Source organism: Delphinapterus leucas, chromosome 6, assembly GCF_059928025.1.
Source record: "Delphinapterus leucas isolate spDelLeu-1000000601 "Yukka" chromosome 6, BTC_Dleu_Yukka2, whole genome shotgun sequence".
Lineage (NCBI taxonomy): Eukaryota > Metazoa > Chordata > Mammalia > Artiodactyla > Monodontidae > Delphinapterus > Delphinapterus leucas.
Window position 1 is genome coordinate 43,188,825 of NC_143134.1, and position 20,898 is coordinate 43,209,722.

At 42.3% G+C, this 20,898-nt stretch overlaps 1 protein-coding gene across 1 annotated transcript in view; it reads left to right on the top strand.

The window, feature by feature from the left end:
* The window catches only part of FRMD3 (FERM domain containing 3), a 312,589-nt gene that overhangs the window by 206,899 nt on the left and 84,792 nt on the right, over positions 1 to 20,898 (top strand). The window contains exon 6 of the mRNA XM_022558882.2: positions 11,772 to 11,895. Coding sequence (XP_022414590.1) covers positions 11,772 to 11,895 — 124 coding nt within the window. The remainder of the gene's footprint in view (positions 1 to 11,771; positions 11,896 to 20,898) is intronic.

A 20,898-nucleotide genomic window follows, 5' to 3' on the forward strand; every position in this document is an offset into this window, starting at 1 on the left:
TGTCATGGTTTGAGGCCAGGCAGGGCTGGGTACTTAGCAATGGACCCCCGCCTCCCCTTCCCTCCCAAGCCTCTGGGGTCCTGGTGGAAGGCTAGGGTGCGGTGGTCACAGGGGCTTCTGCAAGAACGGAGGTCCTCAAGGCCCCGAGGTAGAGCTCAGACTCTGTTTCAAAGGGGCTGGAATGCTTGACTTTATAAGAAGCTCCGAAGCGATATGGGGTGTTCTGTGCTCTGAGCTCCGACCACCAGGTGTGGGGCGTGATGGGTATATTGAGCGGGGGATCTGTGTCCAGGAAGGTAGGTGTCAAAGGGGTGTCCTTTCAAACCTTTGAAGTGAAATATCAAAGCATTTATACATATGTATTCACATGAGTAGTATGTGTCTATGTGTGCACTGTATCTAATGCTTCAGCTTTTCTCGTCATGCAGTATGGTGAGGAGAGCATCAGGCTCACAGCCTGTCATTCTACAGTTTGAACCTGAATTCCCATTTCCTGGTTATTTCACCATAGACAAATGATTTAAACTCTTTAAGCTTCGGTGTCTTCATATATTGAATGAAGGTGGTCATACTTGTGTGACAATTTCATGAGACTTATTCTCAGGGTTGAACAAGCCCCAGAGGGTGGGGCATTGGGAAGCAGCAAGCATATAGGACCCAGGGTAAGCTTCTGGATGTTTCGACCTGTAAGAAAAAAGTGTTTGAGAGAAGGCTGTCTCCAGAGCCCAAGGCAGAGCATCGTCATGGGGACGGGCCCAGGACCCAAGTGAAGAACGACTCAGATGTTCCGTTCCCCTGGGTCAGCTGGGAGGCAGCTGGCAGCAGGGCCTGCTTGGAGGGACTCAGGTGTTCCAGCCATTTGTAGCATGGATGCTGATGACATGTTTATGAGAGAAGGGGAGGGTGGAGAGGGGAACTAGGAGAAGAGAGGAAGGATGGAGGGGAGAAGGAAGGAAGCAGGTGAGGACAATGGGAGAGAGAGAGAGGTTACCAAGTGAGCATGTCACCCTTATAAAGGATCTGAAATAATGAAGAAGCTTATGATGGGGTCATAAGCGGATCATGACAATCGTCTGTCTGATCACAATTCCAACCTTCATTCACAGCTTAAGAGAGACACCCATCATTCTCCTGGGGGTTTCTGTCACTCACCACTGTCCCCACGGGATGCTCTGTGCTGTGAAATAGTTCCTAGGACCCTGTTTCCAGGTGTGTGTGCTCTCTGAGAATTCTGAAGTCTATCTGTGTTGCTTTTCCCCATCCTCTGGGAGCGACCTAGTGCCACTCAGCAGATTTTAGCAGTGGTGTTAAAAACCCTTGGAGATACTCAAGTTTAAAGTTAGAATGACAGTGATAGCCTGATGGGAAATAGGCCTTCCATCTGTCCCAAGGTGGAGTGTGTGCTTCTGAAAGCTGCCTCTCTTATATAGAGCTAAGGAATGTTCAAACCCCAAAGTTCTTCTTCCCTGTGAAGACTGCACGTTCCTAGTTAGGGTGCACTGTCTTCCATGAGGGATAAAGCAAATCGATACTAATCCAAGCAACAGACTGGCATTTGAGGATTTCAGGATGCATTTAGGCATTAGTGAATCATGGTCAGTTGTCCAAGGACAAGCTCAATATGGATCTGTAATGGGAAAACTCTCCATCCTGGTTTATGTTTGAAATAAAGCCACAAAGCCTCCATCCAGATGATCAGGGCCCTATTTTATCCCTCGTTGCTGTTATCACTGATCATACTCACAGATGCTGTCGAGAGAGTAGAGTTGGAAGGGAACTGACAGACCTCAAGAAAACCTTTCAGCTCTAAAACGCAGCAGTGTCCATGGACCATTTGTAGCAAATCCAGTAAAAGCTGGATTCATCAAGTTCTCTGATGCTCGGGGTGGTATTACAGCAGCTCTAGAGATCATTACAAATGCAGATATACATCTGCTTTGTCAGAAGTGCTTACGCTTACAGAGAGCGATAGGGAATGTGGAGTAAATGATTAGAAAGCAGAGGACATGTGACTTTTTACTGGCCTCTTGTTTGCTAACACTCTTTGAAGGAGCATGTTTTAAGCTTCAGAATATTCTGACTGTATAAAACAGGCAGCCACCCAGCGTTTTGCCACCGTACACACTGAATACAATGAGCATATTCAATACACGCTTTGCATTGTCTTCATAATACCAATTGCAAAACAAATACGCGAAGCCCTAGGAATCTATTTATGTTCTTTCTTGATACAAATATCTTTCCTGTTCCTTCTACAAAACAGCAATATGGCAGGGTTACTGTTCTTATCTCCTCTGCCTGGTGTGTGCAATCCCTGTGGGTCTGTGGCTCCGTCTTGATATTCAGAACTCCGTTCAGATGTCACTTCCTCTGAGAAGTCTTCCTGGACTACTGAAGTAGCCTCTCTCTGCACATCATTTCTTTCTCATGCCCCTGTTCTGTTGTCTTTTAAGCACTTATATTTGAAATTATCTTGTTGAGTTGTTTGGGGGCTTATTATGCATTGCCCCTTATGTAGGATCTAAATTCCATGGAAGTAGAACTCTGGGGGTCTTTTTCACTGTAGTACCCCCATGTCTGGCACACAGTAAGTTCTCCACTAAATATGTTAAGTGAACTAGGGCACTTGCCTAAATTGCACCAATGTATGCTTTATTTCTATACTTGGGAAAGAGTGGTTGTTTCACTACCTCATCCATGTATTTGTCATGTGTTTTCTCAACATTTATTGAAGAGCTCCTAGGTGGCAGGCCACTGCAATGTGAAGTCCCTGTAGGGGGAAGGGGACAGACAAGTAAACAGGAAGCTGTGATGATGTGTTAATCTCTAAACAGAGGGACACACAGGGTCCCTGCTCTGAGCCCAGGAGGGCCCCCCACTCAGCAAGGGTAGTCAGGGAAGGTTCCCAAAGGAGTTGACCCTGGGGCTGTAACGTCCTATATCTCAAGTTCTTTTGGAGTGAGTCCTCTCCAAACCAGGGGAAATGCCATTGTCATGCTTGCCCTTTGTACTTACCGTCACCTGATCACACTCATCCTTTTGCTTCAACTCTTTGGATTTTGCTGACAATTAAATTCTCTTTAATTTTAATTTAATGTCATCTTAATTTAAATTCTCGCAAGCCGTCCCATGTACTGTATGTTATTTGTTGTAACTTTACCCTCATCGTCACATGTGGGAGAGAGAACCACAGGCTCCTTATCCAACTCCTCTATGGAAAACAAAATTTGAAGTTAGAAGTCCTTAATCATTTATAAACGGCTTTTTGCTTCAGGTGAAGTCAGAGTTAAAGATAAGCTTTAAGGAACAAGAAAGCTGGGCATGTGATAGGGGAAACATCGACATTTACCTTGTCAGCAACCCTGTGCAGTTTCCATGGCATTTCTTCTCTAGTTCGCCGGCATTTGCCAGGCTACTTATTCGCTATGTTTAGCAGTCCAAGGCCATTGTACTTCACAAGTTTTCCTGGAAAGAGAAATGCCCACCCAAAACAAGACAAGCACAAACAACACCACCCATCAACTGTGCAAGGTGACATTGCATTGGACATGGCCTAGTTTAATATCAGTGGTCCATGCCCTGTGGAAAAGCAGGCATTGGGTTATACCATCCCCTAAATTTTGGGGTCCATAGCCAGCTCACAGGGGCATGTGTATGTGTGTGTGTTTGCGTGTATGTCTAGGTGTGTTATGTGTGTTTCTTTTGAAACTTAGATTGAGTTAATCATCATTTCGTGGCTCACTTTTCATCACTGGTCCCATCTATTGATTGATTGATTTCCCTTTTTTCATTATTCTCCATTTCTGTTCCTAAAGGCAACAACTGGGTTCATGTATATCTTTGACTTGGAATACATCCTCGTAAAATGATTAGTATTGTCTTGTGTGTATATACTCTTAAGTTTCATAAATTAAATGGGGCTATAGAACACATTTAATCCTTCCTTTATATGCTCAGAACACTGAGGAATCTATTCACATTTCTGGGTATACATCTATTTTGTTGCTTTTAATTGCTACAGAGTATCCAGTAGGGTGCATTGCCCATGTGCTATTTACTGCTCCCAGCAATAATGAACACCCGAGTTGCCCCATATCTTTTTTCACACCTAGAGTTTTTTAGAATATACACCCAGAAATGGATTGCTGGGTAATAATATTAGGCTAAATACTCCCAGCTTGCTCTCTAGAAGAGCTACGTGCACCAAGAATCTTCGGACGTTTACAAGTACTTCTATTTCTTCATGTCCCTGCCAACACATAGAATCATCCGGCTTCCTAAACTTTTTGTTAATCTCATAGGTGTAAAGTGACATCTTCTAGTTTGGGTTTGTACAGCTCTCATTACTGATGAGTTTGGGCAGCTCTCCATACATGAGGCCTTTGGGTTTCCCCTTCTATGAATTGGCTGTTGATATTCCTTGACCATTTTCCTATTGGAGTTCCTGCCCATGTACTTATAGATTTGTAGGGGTTCTTCCTTTATTCTAGATATTAGCCTTTGTCAGATTTAGATTTTGCAAATATGTTATTTCAACTTATCTATTATTTTGACTATGTCCTTTAATGAACAGAAATATTTTTATTTTGATATGATCAAATTAATCAGTTTCCCCTCTATGGCTGATGGCATTTTGGGTCTTATTTGGGTCTTCCTCCGGTGGTATATATTTTAAGTTGTTTTCAGAGCTCTGTAACTTGAGCTCTATTAAGAAGCTTTAAAGAGCTTTGCTTTCCTCCCAGTTTTATCCTTTTACAGTCATTACATGATTCAACAATGAAGAGACAGTAGATACAAATTACTGAGTTGGATGTGATTTTGCAGATGTGCTTAAGGCATTTTGATTTCTATCTACTTCAAAGTCATGTTGGTGATCAAGTTCTTCAGTACCATTTTCCCACCATCTTTAATCTACTTTCCTGGGCCATTTCTGCCTGAGATACTTGCCCCTTCTGGCTCATTCTCCTTAGCAAGCTTGTGGAATCAGGACAAAGTATTCCCACTGCAAGAGCATCACCTTTGCTGCTTCAGGCTCTGCTCGATGCATATCCTAGGTCCATCTTCTCATAGACCCTCTGGGTGCTCAGAGATGCGCAGGCATTTCTTTTTACCCTTAAAGACCCTCTGGACGTACCCTATATTAGAACCTGGCAACAACTTTAATCTGGGATGCTCAGCCATACTTTGATACACACTCTTTAATTTGAAGAGCAATCCATTTATTTTAAAGTACAATCCTCTTGGGTACCTTTATGTTGTGATTTTTCATTGATTGAGCCACACCTGCACAAATCTCAGAGCTAGCAGCTCCAGCCAGGGAATTCCTCGACTCAGAAAATTAACTGTGAAAGGAAACTTGAGGAGCACCCAGTGGTTTCCAGCTAGAGGTGGTAACACCTCCTATTGTGGGGAGCATTTGGAAACATTGGAAGGCATTTTTGGTGGTCATAATAACTGGATGTGCCACCAGCGTTTAGTACCTGAAGGATAGCAGTGCTAAATGTCTTACCATGCCTTGGAAGGTCTGAAACAATAAAGAATTGTTTATTTGCCCAAATGCCAATAGTGCCTCTTTGAGAAACAATGATTTAAACTCCTTTATTGTGTAGATGAAGAAAATGAGACCCAGAGAGTTCGGCAAGTGCCCAAGCACACACAGCTAAATCTGAACTAGAATATGACCTTCTAGACACTCAGGTTGTGGTCTTTCCACGGATACAAACACATTTCGTTGGGTGAGCTTGTTCCATGATCTTCTTTTGGGTGGTGGGAGCCATTCCGTGTACACCCTGCTCTTGTTTTTTGTTTTTTTTTTTTAACATCTTTATTGGAGTATAAGTGCTTTACAATGGTGTGTTAGTTTCTGCTGTATAACAAAGTGAATCAGCTATACGTATACATATATCCCCATATCCCCTCCCTCTTGCGTCTCCCTCCCACCCTCCCTATCCCACCCCTCTAGGTGGTCACAAAGCACCAAGCTGTGCTATGCGGCTGCTTCCCACTGGCTATCTGTTTTACATTTGGTAGTGTGTATATGTCAGTGATACTCTCTCACTTCGTCCCAGCTTACCCTTCCCCCTCCCCGTGTCCTCAAGTCCATTCTCTACATCTGCGTCTTTATTCTTGTCCTGCCTCTAGACTCTTCAGAACCCTTTTTTTTTTTTAACTTCCATATATATGTGTTAGCATATGGTATTTGTTTTTCTCCTTCTGACTTACACTCTGTATGACAGACTCGAGGTCCATCCACCTCACTAAAAATAACTCAATTTTTTTTCTTTTTATAGCTCAGTAATATTCCATTGTATATATGTGCCACATCTTCTTTATCCATTCATCTGTCGATGGACACTTAGGTTGCTTCCATGTCCTGGCTATTGTAAATAGAGCTGCAATGAACATTGTGGTCCATGACTCTTTTTGAATTACGGTTTTCTCAGGGTTTATGCCCAGTAGTGTGATTGCTGGGTCGTATGGTAGTTCTATTTTTAGTTTTTTAAGGAATCTCCATACTGTTCTCCATAGTGTCTGTATCAATTTACATTCCCAGCAACAGTGCAAGAGGGTTCCCTTTCTCCACACCCTCTCCGGCATTTACTGTTTGTAGATTTTTTGATGATCGCCATTCTGACCTGTGTGAGGTGACACCTCATTGTAGTTTTGACTTACATTTCACTAATGATTAGTGATACTGAGCATCCTTTCATGTGTTTTTTGGCCATCTGTATATCTTCTTTGGAGAAATGTCTAATTAAGTCTTTTGCCCATTTTTGGATTGGTTTGTTTGCTTTTTTGATATTGAGTTTCATGAGTGCTTGTATATTTTGGAGATTAATCCTTTGTCAGTTGCTTTGTTTGCAAATATTTTCTCCCATTTTGAGGGTTGTCTTTTTGTCTTGTTTATGGTTTCCTTTGCTGTGCAAAAGCTTTTAAGTTTCATTAGGTCCCATTTGTTTATTTTTGTTTTTATTTCCATTTCTGTAGGAGGTGGGTCAAGAAGGATCTTGCTGTGATTTATGTCAAAGAGTCTTCTGCCTATGTTTTCCTCTAAGAGTTTTTTTTTTAATTTAATTTTATTTATTGTTTTATACAGCAGGTTCTTATTAGTCATCAATTTTATACACATCAGTGTATACCTCTAAGATTTTATAGTGTCTGGCCTTACATTTAGCTCTTTAATCCATTTTGAGCTTATTTTTGTGTATGCTGTTAGGAAGTGCTCTAATTTCATTCTTTTACATGAAGCTGTCCAGTTTTCCCAGCACCACTTATTGAAGAGGCTGTTTTTTCTCCATTGTATATTCTTGTCTCCTTTGTCAAAGATAAGGTGACTATATGTGCTTAGGTTTATCTCTGGGCTTTCTATCCTGTTCCATTGATCTATATCTCTGTTTTTGTACCAGTACCATACTTTCTTGATTACTGTAACTTTGTAGTATAGCCTGTATTCAGGGAGTCTGATTCCTCCAGCTCCATTTTTTCCCCTCAAGGTTGCTTTGGCTATTTGGGATCTTTTGTGTTTCCATACAAATTGTGAAAAAGTTTTTTCTAGTTCTGTGAAAAATGCCATTGGTAGTTTGATAGGGATTGCACTGAATCTGCAGACTGCTTTGGGTAGTAGAGTCATTTTCACAATGTTGATTCTTCCAATCCAAGAACATGGTCTATCTCTCCCTCTGTTTGTATCATCTTTAATTTCTTTCATCAGTGTCTTATAGTTTTCTGCATACAGCTCTTTTGTCTTCTTAGGTAGGTTTATTCCTAGATATTTTATTCTTTTTGTTGCAGTGGTAAATGGGAGTGTTTCCTTAATTTCTCTTTCATATTTTTCATCATTAATGTATAGGAATGCAAGAGATTTCTGTGCATTAATTTTGTATCCTGCTACTTTACCAAATTCATTGATTAGCTCTATTAGTTTTCTGGTAGCATCTTTAGGATTCTCTATGTATATATCATGTCATCTGCAAACAGTGACAGTTTTATGTCTTCTTTTCTGATTTGGATTCCTTTTATTTGTTTTCTTCTCTGATTGCTGTGACTAAAACTTCCAAAACGATGTTGAATAATAGCGGTGAGAGTGAGCAACCTTGTCTTGTTCCTGATCTTAGTGGAAATGGTTTCAGTTTCACCATTGAGAATGATGTTTGCTGTGGGTTTATCACATATTGCCTTTATTATGTTGAGGTAAGTTCCCTCTGTGCCTACTTTCTGGAGAGTTTTTATCATAAATGGGTGTTGAATTCTGTCGATAGCTTTTCCTGCCTGTATTGAGATTATCATATGGTTTTTATCCTTCAACTTGTTAATATGGTGTATCACATTGATTGATTTGTGTATATTGAAGAATCCTTGCATTCATGGGATAAACCCCACTTGATCATGGTGTATGATCCTTTTAATTTTCTGTTGGATTCTGTTTGCTAGTATTTTGTTGAGGATTTTTGCGTCTGTGTTCATCAGTGATATTGGCCTGGAGTTTTCTTTCTTTGTGACATCTTTGTCTGGTTTTGGTATCAGGGTGATGGTGGCCTCGTAGAATGAGTTTGGGAGTGTTCCTCCCTCTGCTATATTTTGGAAGAGTTTGAGAAGGTTAGGTGTTAGCTCTTCTCTAAATGTTTGATAGAATTTGCCTGTGAAGCTATCTGGTCCTGGGCTTTTGTCTGTTGGAAGATTTTTAATCACAGTTTCAATTTCAGTGCTTGTGATTGTTCTGTTTATATTTTATATTTCTTCCTGGTTCAGTCTCAGAAGGTTGTGCTTTTCAAAGGATTTGTCCATTTCTTACTGGTTGTCCATTTTATTGGCATAGAGTTGCTTGTAGTAATCTCTCATGATCCTTTGTAGTTCTGCAGTGTTGGTTGTTACTTCTCCTTTTTCATTTCTAATTCTGTTGATATGAGTCTTCTCCCTTTTTTTCTTGATGAGTCTGGCTGATGGTTTATCAATTTTGTTTATCTTCTCAAAGAACCAGCTGTTAGTTTTATTGATCTTTGCTATTGTTTCCTTCATTTCTTTTTCATTTATTTCTGATCTGATATTTATGATTTCTTTCCTTCTGCTCACTTTAGGTTTTTTTTTGTTCTTCTTTCTGTAATTGCTTTATGTGTAAGGTTAGGTTGTTTATTTGAGGTGTTTCTTGAGGTAGGATTGTATTGCTGTGAACTTCCCTCTTAGAACTGCTTTTGCTGCATCCCATAGGTTTTGGGCCGTCACGTTTTCTTTGTCATTTGTTTCTAGGTATTTTTTCATTTCCTCTTTGACTTCTTCAGTGATTTCTTGGTTATTTAGTAGTGTATTGCTTACCCTCCATGTGTTTGTATTTTTTACAGTTTTTTTTCCTGTAATTGATATCTAGTCTCATAGTGTTGTGGTCGGAAAAGATACTTGATACGATTTCAATTTTCTTAAATTTACCAAGGCTTGATTTGTGACCCAAGATATGATCTATCCTGGAGAATATGCCATGAACACTTAAGAAGAAAGTGTATTCTGTTGTTTTTGGATGGAATGTCCTATAAATATCAAGTAAGTCCATCTTGTTTAATGTATCATTTAAAGCCTGTGTTTCCTTATTTATTTTCATTTTGGCTGATCTGTTCATTGGTAAAAGTGGGGTGTTAAAGTCCCCTACTATGTTTGTGTTATTGTCCATTTCTCCTTTTATGGCTGTTAGCATTTGCTTTATCTATTGATGTGCTCCTATGTTGAGTGCATAAATATTTACAATTGTTATATCTTCTTCTTGGATTGATCCCTTGACCATTATGTAGTGTCCTTCTTTGTCTCTTGTAATAGTCTTTATTTTAAAGTCTATTTTGTCTAATATGAGAATTGCTACTCAAGCTTTCTTTTGATTTCCGTTTGCATCAAATATCTTTTTCCATCCCCTCACTTTCAGTCTTTATGTGTCCCTAGGTCTGAAGTGGGTCTCTTGTAGACAGCATATATATGGGTCTTGTTTTTGTATCCATTCAGACAGACATAGGTCTTTTGGTTGGAACATTTAATCCATTTATATTTAAGGTAATTATCAATATGTGTGTTCCTATTACCATTTTCTTAATTGTTTTTGGTTTATTATTGTAGGTCTTTTCCTTCTCTTGTAGGTCTTTCCTTCTCTTCTTCTAGAGAAGTTCCTTTAGCATTTGTTGTAAAGCTGGTTTGGTGGTGCTGAATTCTCTTAGCTTTTTCTTGTCTTTAAAGGTTTTAATTTCTCCGTCGAATCTGAATGAGATCCTTGCTTGGTAGAGTAATCTTGTTTGTAGGTTTTTCCCTTTCATCACCTTCAATATGTCCTGCCACTCCCTTCTGGCTTGCAGAGTTTCTGCTGAAAGATCAGCTGTGAACCTTATGGGGATTCCCTTGTATGTTATTTGTTGTTTTTCCCTTTTAATATTTTTATATTAAAAATATAATATAATTTATATTATATGAATTATATAATATTTAATTTTATAATATAAATAGTATAAAAGCTGCTTTAATATTTTTTCTTTGTATTTAATTTTTGATAGTTTGATTAATATGTGTCTTGGCATGTTTCTCCTAAGATTTATCCTGTATGGAACTCTCTGTGCTTCCTGGACTTGATTGACTATTTCCATTCCCATATTAGGGAAGTTTTCAACTATAATCTCTTCAAATACTTTCTCAGTCCCTTTGTTTTTCTCTTCTTCTTCTGGGACACCTATAATTCGAATTTTTGTGCATTTAATGTTGTCCCAGGGGTCTCTGAGACTGTCCTCAATTCTTTTCATTCTTTTCTCTTTATTCTGCTCTGTGGTAGCTATTTCCACTATTTTATTTTCCAGATCACTTATCCATTCTTCTGCCTCAGTTATTCTGCTATTGATTCCTTCTAGACAATTTTCAATTTCATTTATTGTGCTGTTCGTCATTGTTTATTTGCTCTTTAGTTCTTCTAGATCCTTGTTAAACGTTTCTTGTATTTATTCTATTTCCAAGATTTTGGATCATCTTTACTATCATTACTCTGAATTCTTTTTCAGGTAGACTGCCTATTTCCTCTTCATTTGTTTGGTCTGGTGGGTTTTTACTTTGCTCCTTCCTCTGCTGTGTATTTCTCTGTCTTCTCTTGCTTAACTTACTGTGCTTGGGGTCTCCTTTTCACAGGCTGCAGGTTTGTAGTTCCCGTTGTTTTTGGTGTGTGCCCCCAGTGGGTAAGGTTGGTTCAGTGGGTTGTGTAAGGCTTCCTGGTGGAGGAGACTAGTGCCTGTGTTCTGGTGGGTGAGGCTGGATCTTGTCTCTCTGGTGGGCAGGACCATTTCCCGTGGCGTGTTTTGGGGTGTCTGTGAACTTAGTATGATTTTAGGCAGCCTCTGTGCTAATGGGTGGGGTTGTGTTCCTGTCTTGCTAGTTGTTTGGCATGGGGTGTCCAGCACTGGAGCTTGCTGGTCGTGAGTCGAGCTGGGACTTAGCGTTGAGATGGAGGTCTCTAGGAGAGTTCTTGCCGATTGATGTTTCGTGTGGCTGGGAGGTCTCTGGTGGACCAATGTCCTGAACTCGGCTCTCCCACCTCAGAGGCTCAGGCCTGACACCTGGCCACAGCACAAAGACCCTGTTAGCCACACAGCCAAAGCAACCCAAACGTTTATCTTTCTGGCTTGACAGAAGTTGCCATATTGCTTCTAGTGTTGGAAGGTCTCCGGAAGAGGCAGGGGTGGGCTGTGGTTCAGTGTGGGGATAAGGACACTGCTCTTGTTGTTTTTAACCTTTCTTTTTCTCTTTTTTTTTTCTGTTTACAGCTGAGCTCGGTGACTATGATCCTGACGAGCATCCTGAGAATTACATCAGTGAGTTCGAGATTTTCCCCAAGCAGTCACAGAAGCTGGAAAGAAAAATAGTGGAAATTCATAAAAATGAACTCAGGTAATAGGGGTACCCATTTGTAGAAATGATAGAGGTGAGAAAGTGTTCTTATTGCAGGGAAAGTGCAAATCGTGTTGTGAAGAATATTTGTAATGTATGGGTAGACTCTTTCAGGTGGCAGGTCAGTATTTCTGGGCACTGTCAAGGTCCTCCATCAGTGACAATCTCAATAATGTGGGGTCCCCTGTGTGGCTGTTTATGAACCATCAGCAGTTATTAGAGCCATATAGTTTCTTCTGGGTTTTAACAACCCTGGGTTTGTGAACATGAAATCTAGGATAAATAAGTAATCCTTTCTATTTTGAATTTTGCATTGCCTCTTCCCTTCCTGTGGCCATTGTTGAAAGCTTTGACTCCAAGTAGAGTAGAGTCCGTTGACAAGGTTTCCTTTGCTGAGCTGCTTGCAAGATGACAGATTCAGCATTTGCTTCTCTCTTCCTTGTCTGTGATGCTGCAGGACGATTGATAACTACAGAGGAGTACGAGTAGCGAAATCACATACAGTATTTATTCACTGTGGACTTCTCAGTACTTGTGCATACTGACTCATTTAATCTTCGCAACAACTTAGGAGATAGGTGCCATGGTTGTTCCCATTTTACAGATGAGGAAACTGAGGCGCAGAGTGATTAAGCATTTTACCCAGGATCACACAGCTAGCAAGTGACAGAGGCCGGATTTGAATCTAGGCAGCCTGGCTCTAGAGTCTGTGCCCTGGAGCATTGTGATGCTTCTGTTCTGCATAGGCTACCAGGAAGGAAATGAAGCATGAATAGGAATCATCACCAATTTGGAATCCAGGTAACTCAGGTATCCTAATCTGTAACTAGAATATAGATCCCTGCAAATCACAGAAAATTCATTTTGATAATCGTAGCAAGCCTGGGCTGTGCTATGACAAGTATGGATGAAGAGCTGTGCATGCTGAGATGCTCCCATCTTCTGTGCTTCTGGTAATTATAAAAAAAACCCAAAAAACCCCCCATAGTGTCACTGGATTATGAATCCTGGAACAAATGACTGTCCCCTTGAAAGGGAGTGCTGAGATCCCTGCTTTATGCAGGCACTCCCCCTGCTGGTAATTCTGAGAAGAGTGTACATGTGGGCATTAAAGGTGGCAGCATAGTTCAGCTTTTAAAAGATGACCTTTGGGGCTTCCCTGGTGGCGCAGTGGTTGAGAGTCCCCCTGCCGATGCAGGGGACACGGGTTCGTGCCCCGGTCTGGGAAGATCCCACATGCCGCGGAGCGGCTAGGCCCGTGAGCCATGGCCGCTGAGCCTGCATGTCCAGAGCCTGTGCTCTGCAAAGGGAGAGGCCACAACAGTTGAGAGGCCTGCGTACCACCAAAAATTAAAAAAGATGACCCTTGTCCTTAAGAGGTAAAGATGATTAGACATCAAAAATTGTACAGGTTTCAGAAAGCAACATACCATCTCTACGGGTAATTTTAGGGTATTGTCTCCCAATGAAAGCTTTGTTGAAAATATGACAGTCTGCCTACTCTTTTTACAATTTGGGAACAAACATGCTAGAGGTAAAAGTAAAGTTCCTGTGCTTCAGTTGAGGGCTTGTCGACCAGCAGTGTCTGAGCAGTGCAGGGTGAGACGTTCTGGATGAAGCAGTCACATCCACTGTGCTTCAGTTGAGGGCTTGTCGACCAGCAGTGTCTGAGCAGCGCAGGGTGAGACGCTCTGGATGAAGCAGTCACATCCACTGTGCTTCAGTCGAGGGCTTGTCGACCGGCAGTGTCTGAGCAGCGCAGGGTGAGACGCTCTGGATGAAGCAGTCACATCCACTGTGCTTCAGTTGAGGGCTTGTCGACCAGCAGTGTCTGAGCAGCGCAGGGTGAGACGCTCTGGATGAAGCAGAGTCACATCCACTGTGCAGATTGGTAGGGAAAGGGGATTGAACGGTCTGCTGTGACCAGAATTTGAAGGGTCTCAAACGCTCAGAACATATGATAATAAACATTTTATATATATAGATATATAAATTTATTTAATTTTTGGCTGCATTGGGTCTTTGTTTCTGTGCGCCGGCTTTCTCTAGTTGTGGCGAGCGGGGGCTACTCTTTGTTGCAGTGCACGGGCTTCTCATTGCGGTGACTTCTCTTGTTGCGGAGCACAGGCGCTAGGTGCGCAGACTTCAGTAGTTGTGGCACACGGGCTTCAGTAGTTGCAGCTCGCGGGCTCTAGAGCACAGGCTCAGTAGTTGTGGCTCACAGGCTTAGTTGCTCCGCGGCATGTGGGATCTTCCCAGACCAGGCCTTGAACCCATGTCCCCTGCATTGGCAGGTGGATTCTTAACCACTGCACCACCGGAGAAGCCCGATAATGAACGTTTATTGAGCTCTTACTGGATGCCAAGCACTGTGCTAAGGGCCTTACATGCATCGCCCCACTCAGTCCTGCCAAACTCTACGAGGTTTGTGCTATTGTTGTTCCCTGTCTGAGGTGAAGAAAGCACAGCCTGGAGTGGCTGAAGGACTTGCACTGTTAGTAGCAGAGTCAGGACTTGAACCTTGCTCTTACCTGACACTCATACCCATGCTCTTATCCCCCGTGCTGAGCAGCCATAAGGCAACCTGGTAGTCACATTGATGTTCCACAGTGATCATGATGGCAGTGGCCCAGAGGGTGGAGACTGGCAGGAGGATCAGTTAGAGCTGTCATCCAGGCAAGACATGCTGGGGACCTGAACAAGAATTGGAGTAGAGAAAACTGAAAGAAGAGGATTTTGAGAGACGTTGCAGGAAGACTTGGTGACCCACTGGATTTCATGAGCAAATGAGTGGAGCCAAGAAGATTCCAGATTGTTTTTTATAATAAGAAAGCTGTAGATTGGACCTTGTGCCAGCATTTGAATCTGTTGACAACCTTGAAAGTAGTCTTCATGCATCTAGAGAATAGACAGGGTCAACAGTCAGCTATGGTTTGTAGACCTTGGAAGTAAACTCCATGGCTTGGCCAAAGCTGCTTTCCTGTTGCCCAACACATTTGTAACACCCAGAAAGCCCTTGTGAAGAAGTCAAAGTTGTATGTCTGGAGGATGAAACAGCCAGATATCCTGTGATATTGAAAAGAGACATTCAGAGGGTATTTTCCTATGTGTTTTTGCTCCTTTTTCTCCTTAAGTAGTCATGTGTTTCCTTCTGCATCAATGCAGCAGAGAGAGAGTTCAGGTTTGGATGGAACGATAAGAAGAGCAGGCAAGCTGACAATGCAGAAGAGAAGGGGCTTTCTATCAATAGAATCGGTTGGAAACCTGCTACAGAGACTGAGGTTGCCCTGGGGGATCAGCGAGCCCTTTGCACACAGGTCATGAAAGTATCAATCTTCTTGTGTGGGAATTGGACCTCTGGTTGGATTGCTCTGCAAACCTGACAGTTCCAGGAAGGAGTCACAGATGGAAGAGACCCATATGAGGCTGCACCAAGGTGTTACCATCTTACTCTCCAAGGTTATCACAGCACTCATGACCCTCCCACACAGCAAAGGGATAATGCGTGATCAATGATCTGTTGTTATGGAAACTTCCTGAATGGTTTCCAGTTGGCCTTTGTTGGGGTTTGAGCCTGCTCCCCCCTCCCCCGCCCAAATAACCTCTTGCTCCCTACCCGGTTTCTGACCCAGTCAAGGAAGAAAACAAAAGAGATGCCAATAGAGACACTCAGACATTAGCAGAAATGACCATGATTTGCCTGATAAACAGGATTAGCTCTGTGGGTTCACAATCTTCTCCAGCCTTTTTACTTGATTAGAATCCTTCTTCTCCTGTGCTCTCTGTGGAAGGTACTAAAGCTGTGATTCTTGGGAGAAAATGAATCAGGGCGGAAGAACTTTCCTCCTTAGGAGGCTACACAGTGCTTGAAGGTGGACCCAAGATGGATTGATAGACAGGCATTAATAAGGGAGTTCTTTAGGGGGAAGAGAGAGAGAGAGAGAGAGACTCTGGAATTTTGGGGTGCTTGAAAATATAAGGCCAAGGTTTTAGTAAGAGTTTGCATGGACTAAGTGCTTAGACTCCTTTAAATGTTGAAGAGATTTGTGAGTGAAGATGGAAGTTCGTGGCTAGGTCAGCTTTGCTTCTTCAGATGTGCCACATCATTGACTGACGGGGGGGAAGAAGACATAGTTTTGCAAATATAATATCATAGTTATTGATCATCTCTGTACCAGTCAAGGTAGCTAGATTTTCCTGAGGAAACAACTCCAGAAGCTCACAAGAAAGGTTTGTTTGTTTGTTCATTTATTTATTTACTTATTGCTCTGCTGTATACCCACCAGAGGTCAGCTGGGGGCTGTGCTAGTCCTTGTCACTCGAGTCAGTCACAAACTTGAGTTTGCCAGGAAAAAGAGAGCTGTGAAAGGTCCTGCTTCAGCTTGGAAGTGATACATATCGCTTCTGCTTTGCCGCTGTGGCCAGAACTAGCCACATGGTCCCACCCAACAGCAAGGAAGTGCAGTTCTATCAGGTGTCCAGAAGGTGCAGACTGGAAACATCTGTCAAACAGCTCTTAATGGCCTTCACAATCTCATTGACTAATAGAGTTTTTGTTTTCATAGACTTTATTTCTTAGAAGAGTTTTAGGTTCACACCAGAATTGAGTGGAAGGTATACAGATTTCCCCTATAGTCTCTGCCCCAACACATGTACAACCTTCCCCATATCATCATCCATCCCCAACCAGAGTGGAACATTTATTATAATTGATGAACCTACATCGATACCTTAGGGTTCGCTCTTGATGTTGTATATTCCGTGGGTTTAGACAATAGTATAATGACGTATATCCACCATTATAGTATCATACAGAATACTTTCACTGCCCTAAACACCTTCTGGGCTCTGCCTTATTCATCCCTCCCTCCTCCCTAACCTGTGGCAATTGCTGATCTGTTACCTGTCTCCATAGTTTTGCCTTTTCCAGAATGTCATACAGTTGGGACCATACAGTATGTAGCCTTTTCAAATTAGCTTTTTTCACTAAGCAATATGCATTTAAGATTCCTGCTCATCTTTTATTGATAGCTCATTTCTTCATATTGCTGAATAATATATTCCGTTGTATGTACCACAGTTTATTTATCCATTCACCTCCCGAAGGACATATGGTTGCTTTCAAGTCTTGGCAGTTATGAGTAAAATTGGTATAATCATCCATGGACAGGCTTTTGTGTGGGCATAAATTTTCATCTCCTTTGGGTAAATATCAAGGAGCATCATTGCTGGATTGTATGGTAAGAGTATATTCAATTTTGTAAGAAACTGACAAACTGTCTTCCAAAGTGGCTGTACCATTTTGCATTCCCACCAGCAATGGATGAGAGTTCCTGTTGCTCCACATCTTTACCAGCATTTGGTGTTTTCAGTGTTCTGGATTCTGGCCATTCCAATAGGTATATAACTAATAGAATTTTATTTAGAAAGATTTTATAAAGGCATCTTTGGGCCTCTTAACAACCTGTGAACTGGAGAATGTAGATATGTATCAATATGATTCACATTTTTGAATACATGTCTATGCTAAAACTCACTGAGGCTGAATAATTCTTCTAGATCAGGTGTAGTTAATAAATTTGTTTGGCTTTCTGGGCTGTATGGTCTCTATTGCAGCCACTCAGCTCTGCTTTTGTAGGGTGACATAGGCAATACATAAATGAGTGGGCTGTGATTCACTAAAACTTTATTGACAAAACAGATGGTGGACTGGATTTGATTCATGGGTTCTAGTTTGCTGACCTTTGTTTTAAACATCTAGTAGAGCAGGTCTAGAATCAATTTCTGCTTCACTATCCTGACTCCACAGATAATTTTAAGACAAAAGATCTATATTTGTTTTTAAAACTATGTATAAGAAATAATCTCATAATTTATAGATTTTATTTGAGTTTGGTATGCAGAGATGAGATCCTAGCAATGGGACTGCTTAGAAATGGCTGGAGGAAGCCATTGCAACAACCCCCAGGGGACGTGACAGTTGTTATTTTTGACTCTTTTGGTTTCTGTTTTCCACAGCTTTAATCATGACCACCTGGGTTAAGAGGGAATACCCATACCATTAGTCCTGGGGGATCCTCAGAGGGGGTTGAAGATCAAGAATAAGATTGATTTCACTATCAGGAACCATGATAGGTTTCTCTGGAGGTTTTCCTGGAGTTTCTACTCAGCTAGTTCATCAGGTTTCTCATTAGAAGCAAAGACCTTTGGATTAGCTTCAGTAACAGGTCATCAGCTTTTAAATATTCAGAAAGCTCAATTGGCGGTGAAGCGGTTTGATGAAGTATATTCCTTGCCCTTAAAGAGCAGAAAAATTATCGGATTAGCCACCCCCATAATGATCTAATGCAGTGTGGTTTGTGCTGGAAGTAATAATGACACTGAGTGTATTTTAAAGAGTCAGCATCTCTCTTTATTTCTCAAAGCTCACAATCTCTGTAAATCATGTGCCATGGCTTCCTGGCAAGGATTTATAGTTTCAAAAATGTCTAGCTTTCTAGGACTTCCCTGGTGGTGCAGAGGTTAAGAATCCGCCTGCCAGTGCAGGGGACACAGGTTCGACCCTGGTCCGGAAGATCCCACATGCCGCAGAGCAACTGAGCCCGTGTACCACAACTACTGAGCCTGCGCTCTAGAGCCCGTGAGCCACAACTACTGAGCCCGCGAGCCACAATTACTAAGTCTGCACACCTAGAGCCCGTGCTCCACAACAAGAGAAGCCACCGCAATGAGAGGCCCGCGCACCGCAACAAACAGTAGCCCCTGCTCACCGCAACTAGAGAAAGCCTGCGTGCAGCAGTGAAGACCCAACTCTGCCAAAAATAAATAAATAAAAATAAATAAATTAATTAAAAAAAATAACAGTCCTTGGACTACACTCTCACCCAGATGTAGGTTCTTTGGCCAAATAATAGTTTTGGAAAATGGAATCAGCTCCTATAAAGTTCTAGCTTACTTGCAACTGGGGGATTTGGTAACATGCCTGTCACCTACATGACAGCAGCAGCACTCTTTAAAAGAATCATTTGTTCTCTGAGTCGCCACCATCCCTGCTCAGTCAATTCACCTCAATCCTCCATTGGATTGTTTGAAACCACCTTCTTTTACCAATAAGGAAACGGAGGCCTGAGAAATTAACTTATTCAAGGCTACACAGTTGTGAAGCAATAGAACTTGACCTGAAACATAAGTGTTCCTGTAAAGCACTCTGATGTCTTTCTAAGTGGCTGTTCTTCTATGTGTCTTGCCCCTGTCCCAGAGCATCACCATATGTCTCCCCCATATCATGGCAGTCACCCAAATTTGTAGTGCTCTATCTAATGCTCTGCACAGATGCAGTCCCTAATGTTCCCCAAGGACCTTAGGAGAGATAATGTCCCTAAGTAAAGAATTAGAAGTGACAGACTAGGGACTCTCACTTCCAGTGAGGATGCGGAAAGCACGAGAGAGGGATCTCCCCCTAACACCAAGACAGCACCAACAAGCTAGAAAAACTACAAAGTCTTTTTTTTTTTTTTTTTTGCGGTAGGCAGGCCTCTCACTGTTGTGGCCTCTCCCATTGCGGAGCACAGGCTCCGGACGCGCAGGCCCAGAGGCCATGGCTCACGGGCCCAGCCGCTCCGCGGCACGTGGGACCCTCCCAGACCGGGGCACGAACCCGTGTCCCCTGCATTGGCAGGCGGACCCCCAACCACTGCGCCACCAGGGAAGCCCCAAAGTCATATTTTTTAAACCCATCTGAGAGCTGAGGATGCAAAGAAACCTAAAGGTACTAAAATCCAGAATGCGTTTCCTGGGACCGCAGAGACCTGCTGTTGCTTTTACCTCTGGTGGTGGTGGGAGGAGGAGGAATATGCCAGAGGTGGGGGGCAAGGGGAACGAGCCAAACCTTTATCAAGAATTTGGTGACCACGAGTGGGCTGACCTGACTGATTGGGACCCCAAAGACTCCAGCTACAGAGTGAGTTGCACTTTCCCACCACCATTGGACCCCAGGCCTTCACTGAGTGAAGAGGGGCAGTATGCCAGCGTCAGACAGGGCAGGAGAGCTGAGTGAAACCCCTCGGAGGCACTGCAGACATTCAGCCAGGGCAGGACATCCCTTGCCAAGGGCGGGGGACATGACCACAGGAAGGAAAATGGTCATCTGAGGTGCAGAGAGCCGTGGGTGGGACTGGAGAGAAGAGGAGATTTCCTGCAGCTCAGAAAGTTGGCAGCCAAGCCATAAAGCATGGAGAACTCTCCAGAGTCTTGTGGATGCTAAGATCCCAAGCCCTGATGAAAGGCAAGTTCTGAGTGCACTTTCAAGCTTTGGAGCCAGTGGTAAACAAACTCTAAAGTTGCAACCAAGTTGCAGCAAAACCTAACCTAACTCAAGTTGAGAATTCTACTTTGCGGTAGCAGACCATTCTATTGGTCTTTTACCCAAGAGTTTAATTCTGGAGCTCACAGACCCAAATGGTTCAGGTGGAGCCAAACCCACCCCCTTCCCTGTCCAGCTGTGCTCCAAGCAGCCCAAGTCATTGCTGTCAAGACCCACACCTCACTCCACAATTAACGTCCACTAATAATTTGCATTCATCCTTGGGATGCTGTACGTTTTTGTACTCTATGTAATGGTATGCTAACGGAGGATCAATAAGAGAGAGAGTGTTTCTCTTGGCAAAAGAGTTTTCAAGACAGGCAGAAGGGAGATACATAGCTAAGTACATAATTACTTGACCTCACCTAGTTTATTAGAAAAGTATATCTTTAGAGAATTGTTCTTGAAAAAGAATTCAACTAAACACTGGTCTTTATCTCTAAATGACTCATTAGAGATACTATTAATCTTAGCAGAACAATTCCTGGTTCCAGATTTAAAGGATAGAAAATCATTATTTTCCATTACCAAACAGAGTTTTGGCCAGAAACAAATGTCCAGTGGGAGATTTGAAAGGAAAACAAATTTCTATTTAATTGATCTTAATGTCTTCCTGAAAACCTGACTATTCAATGATTTCC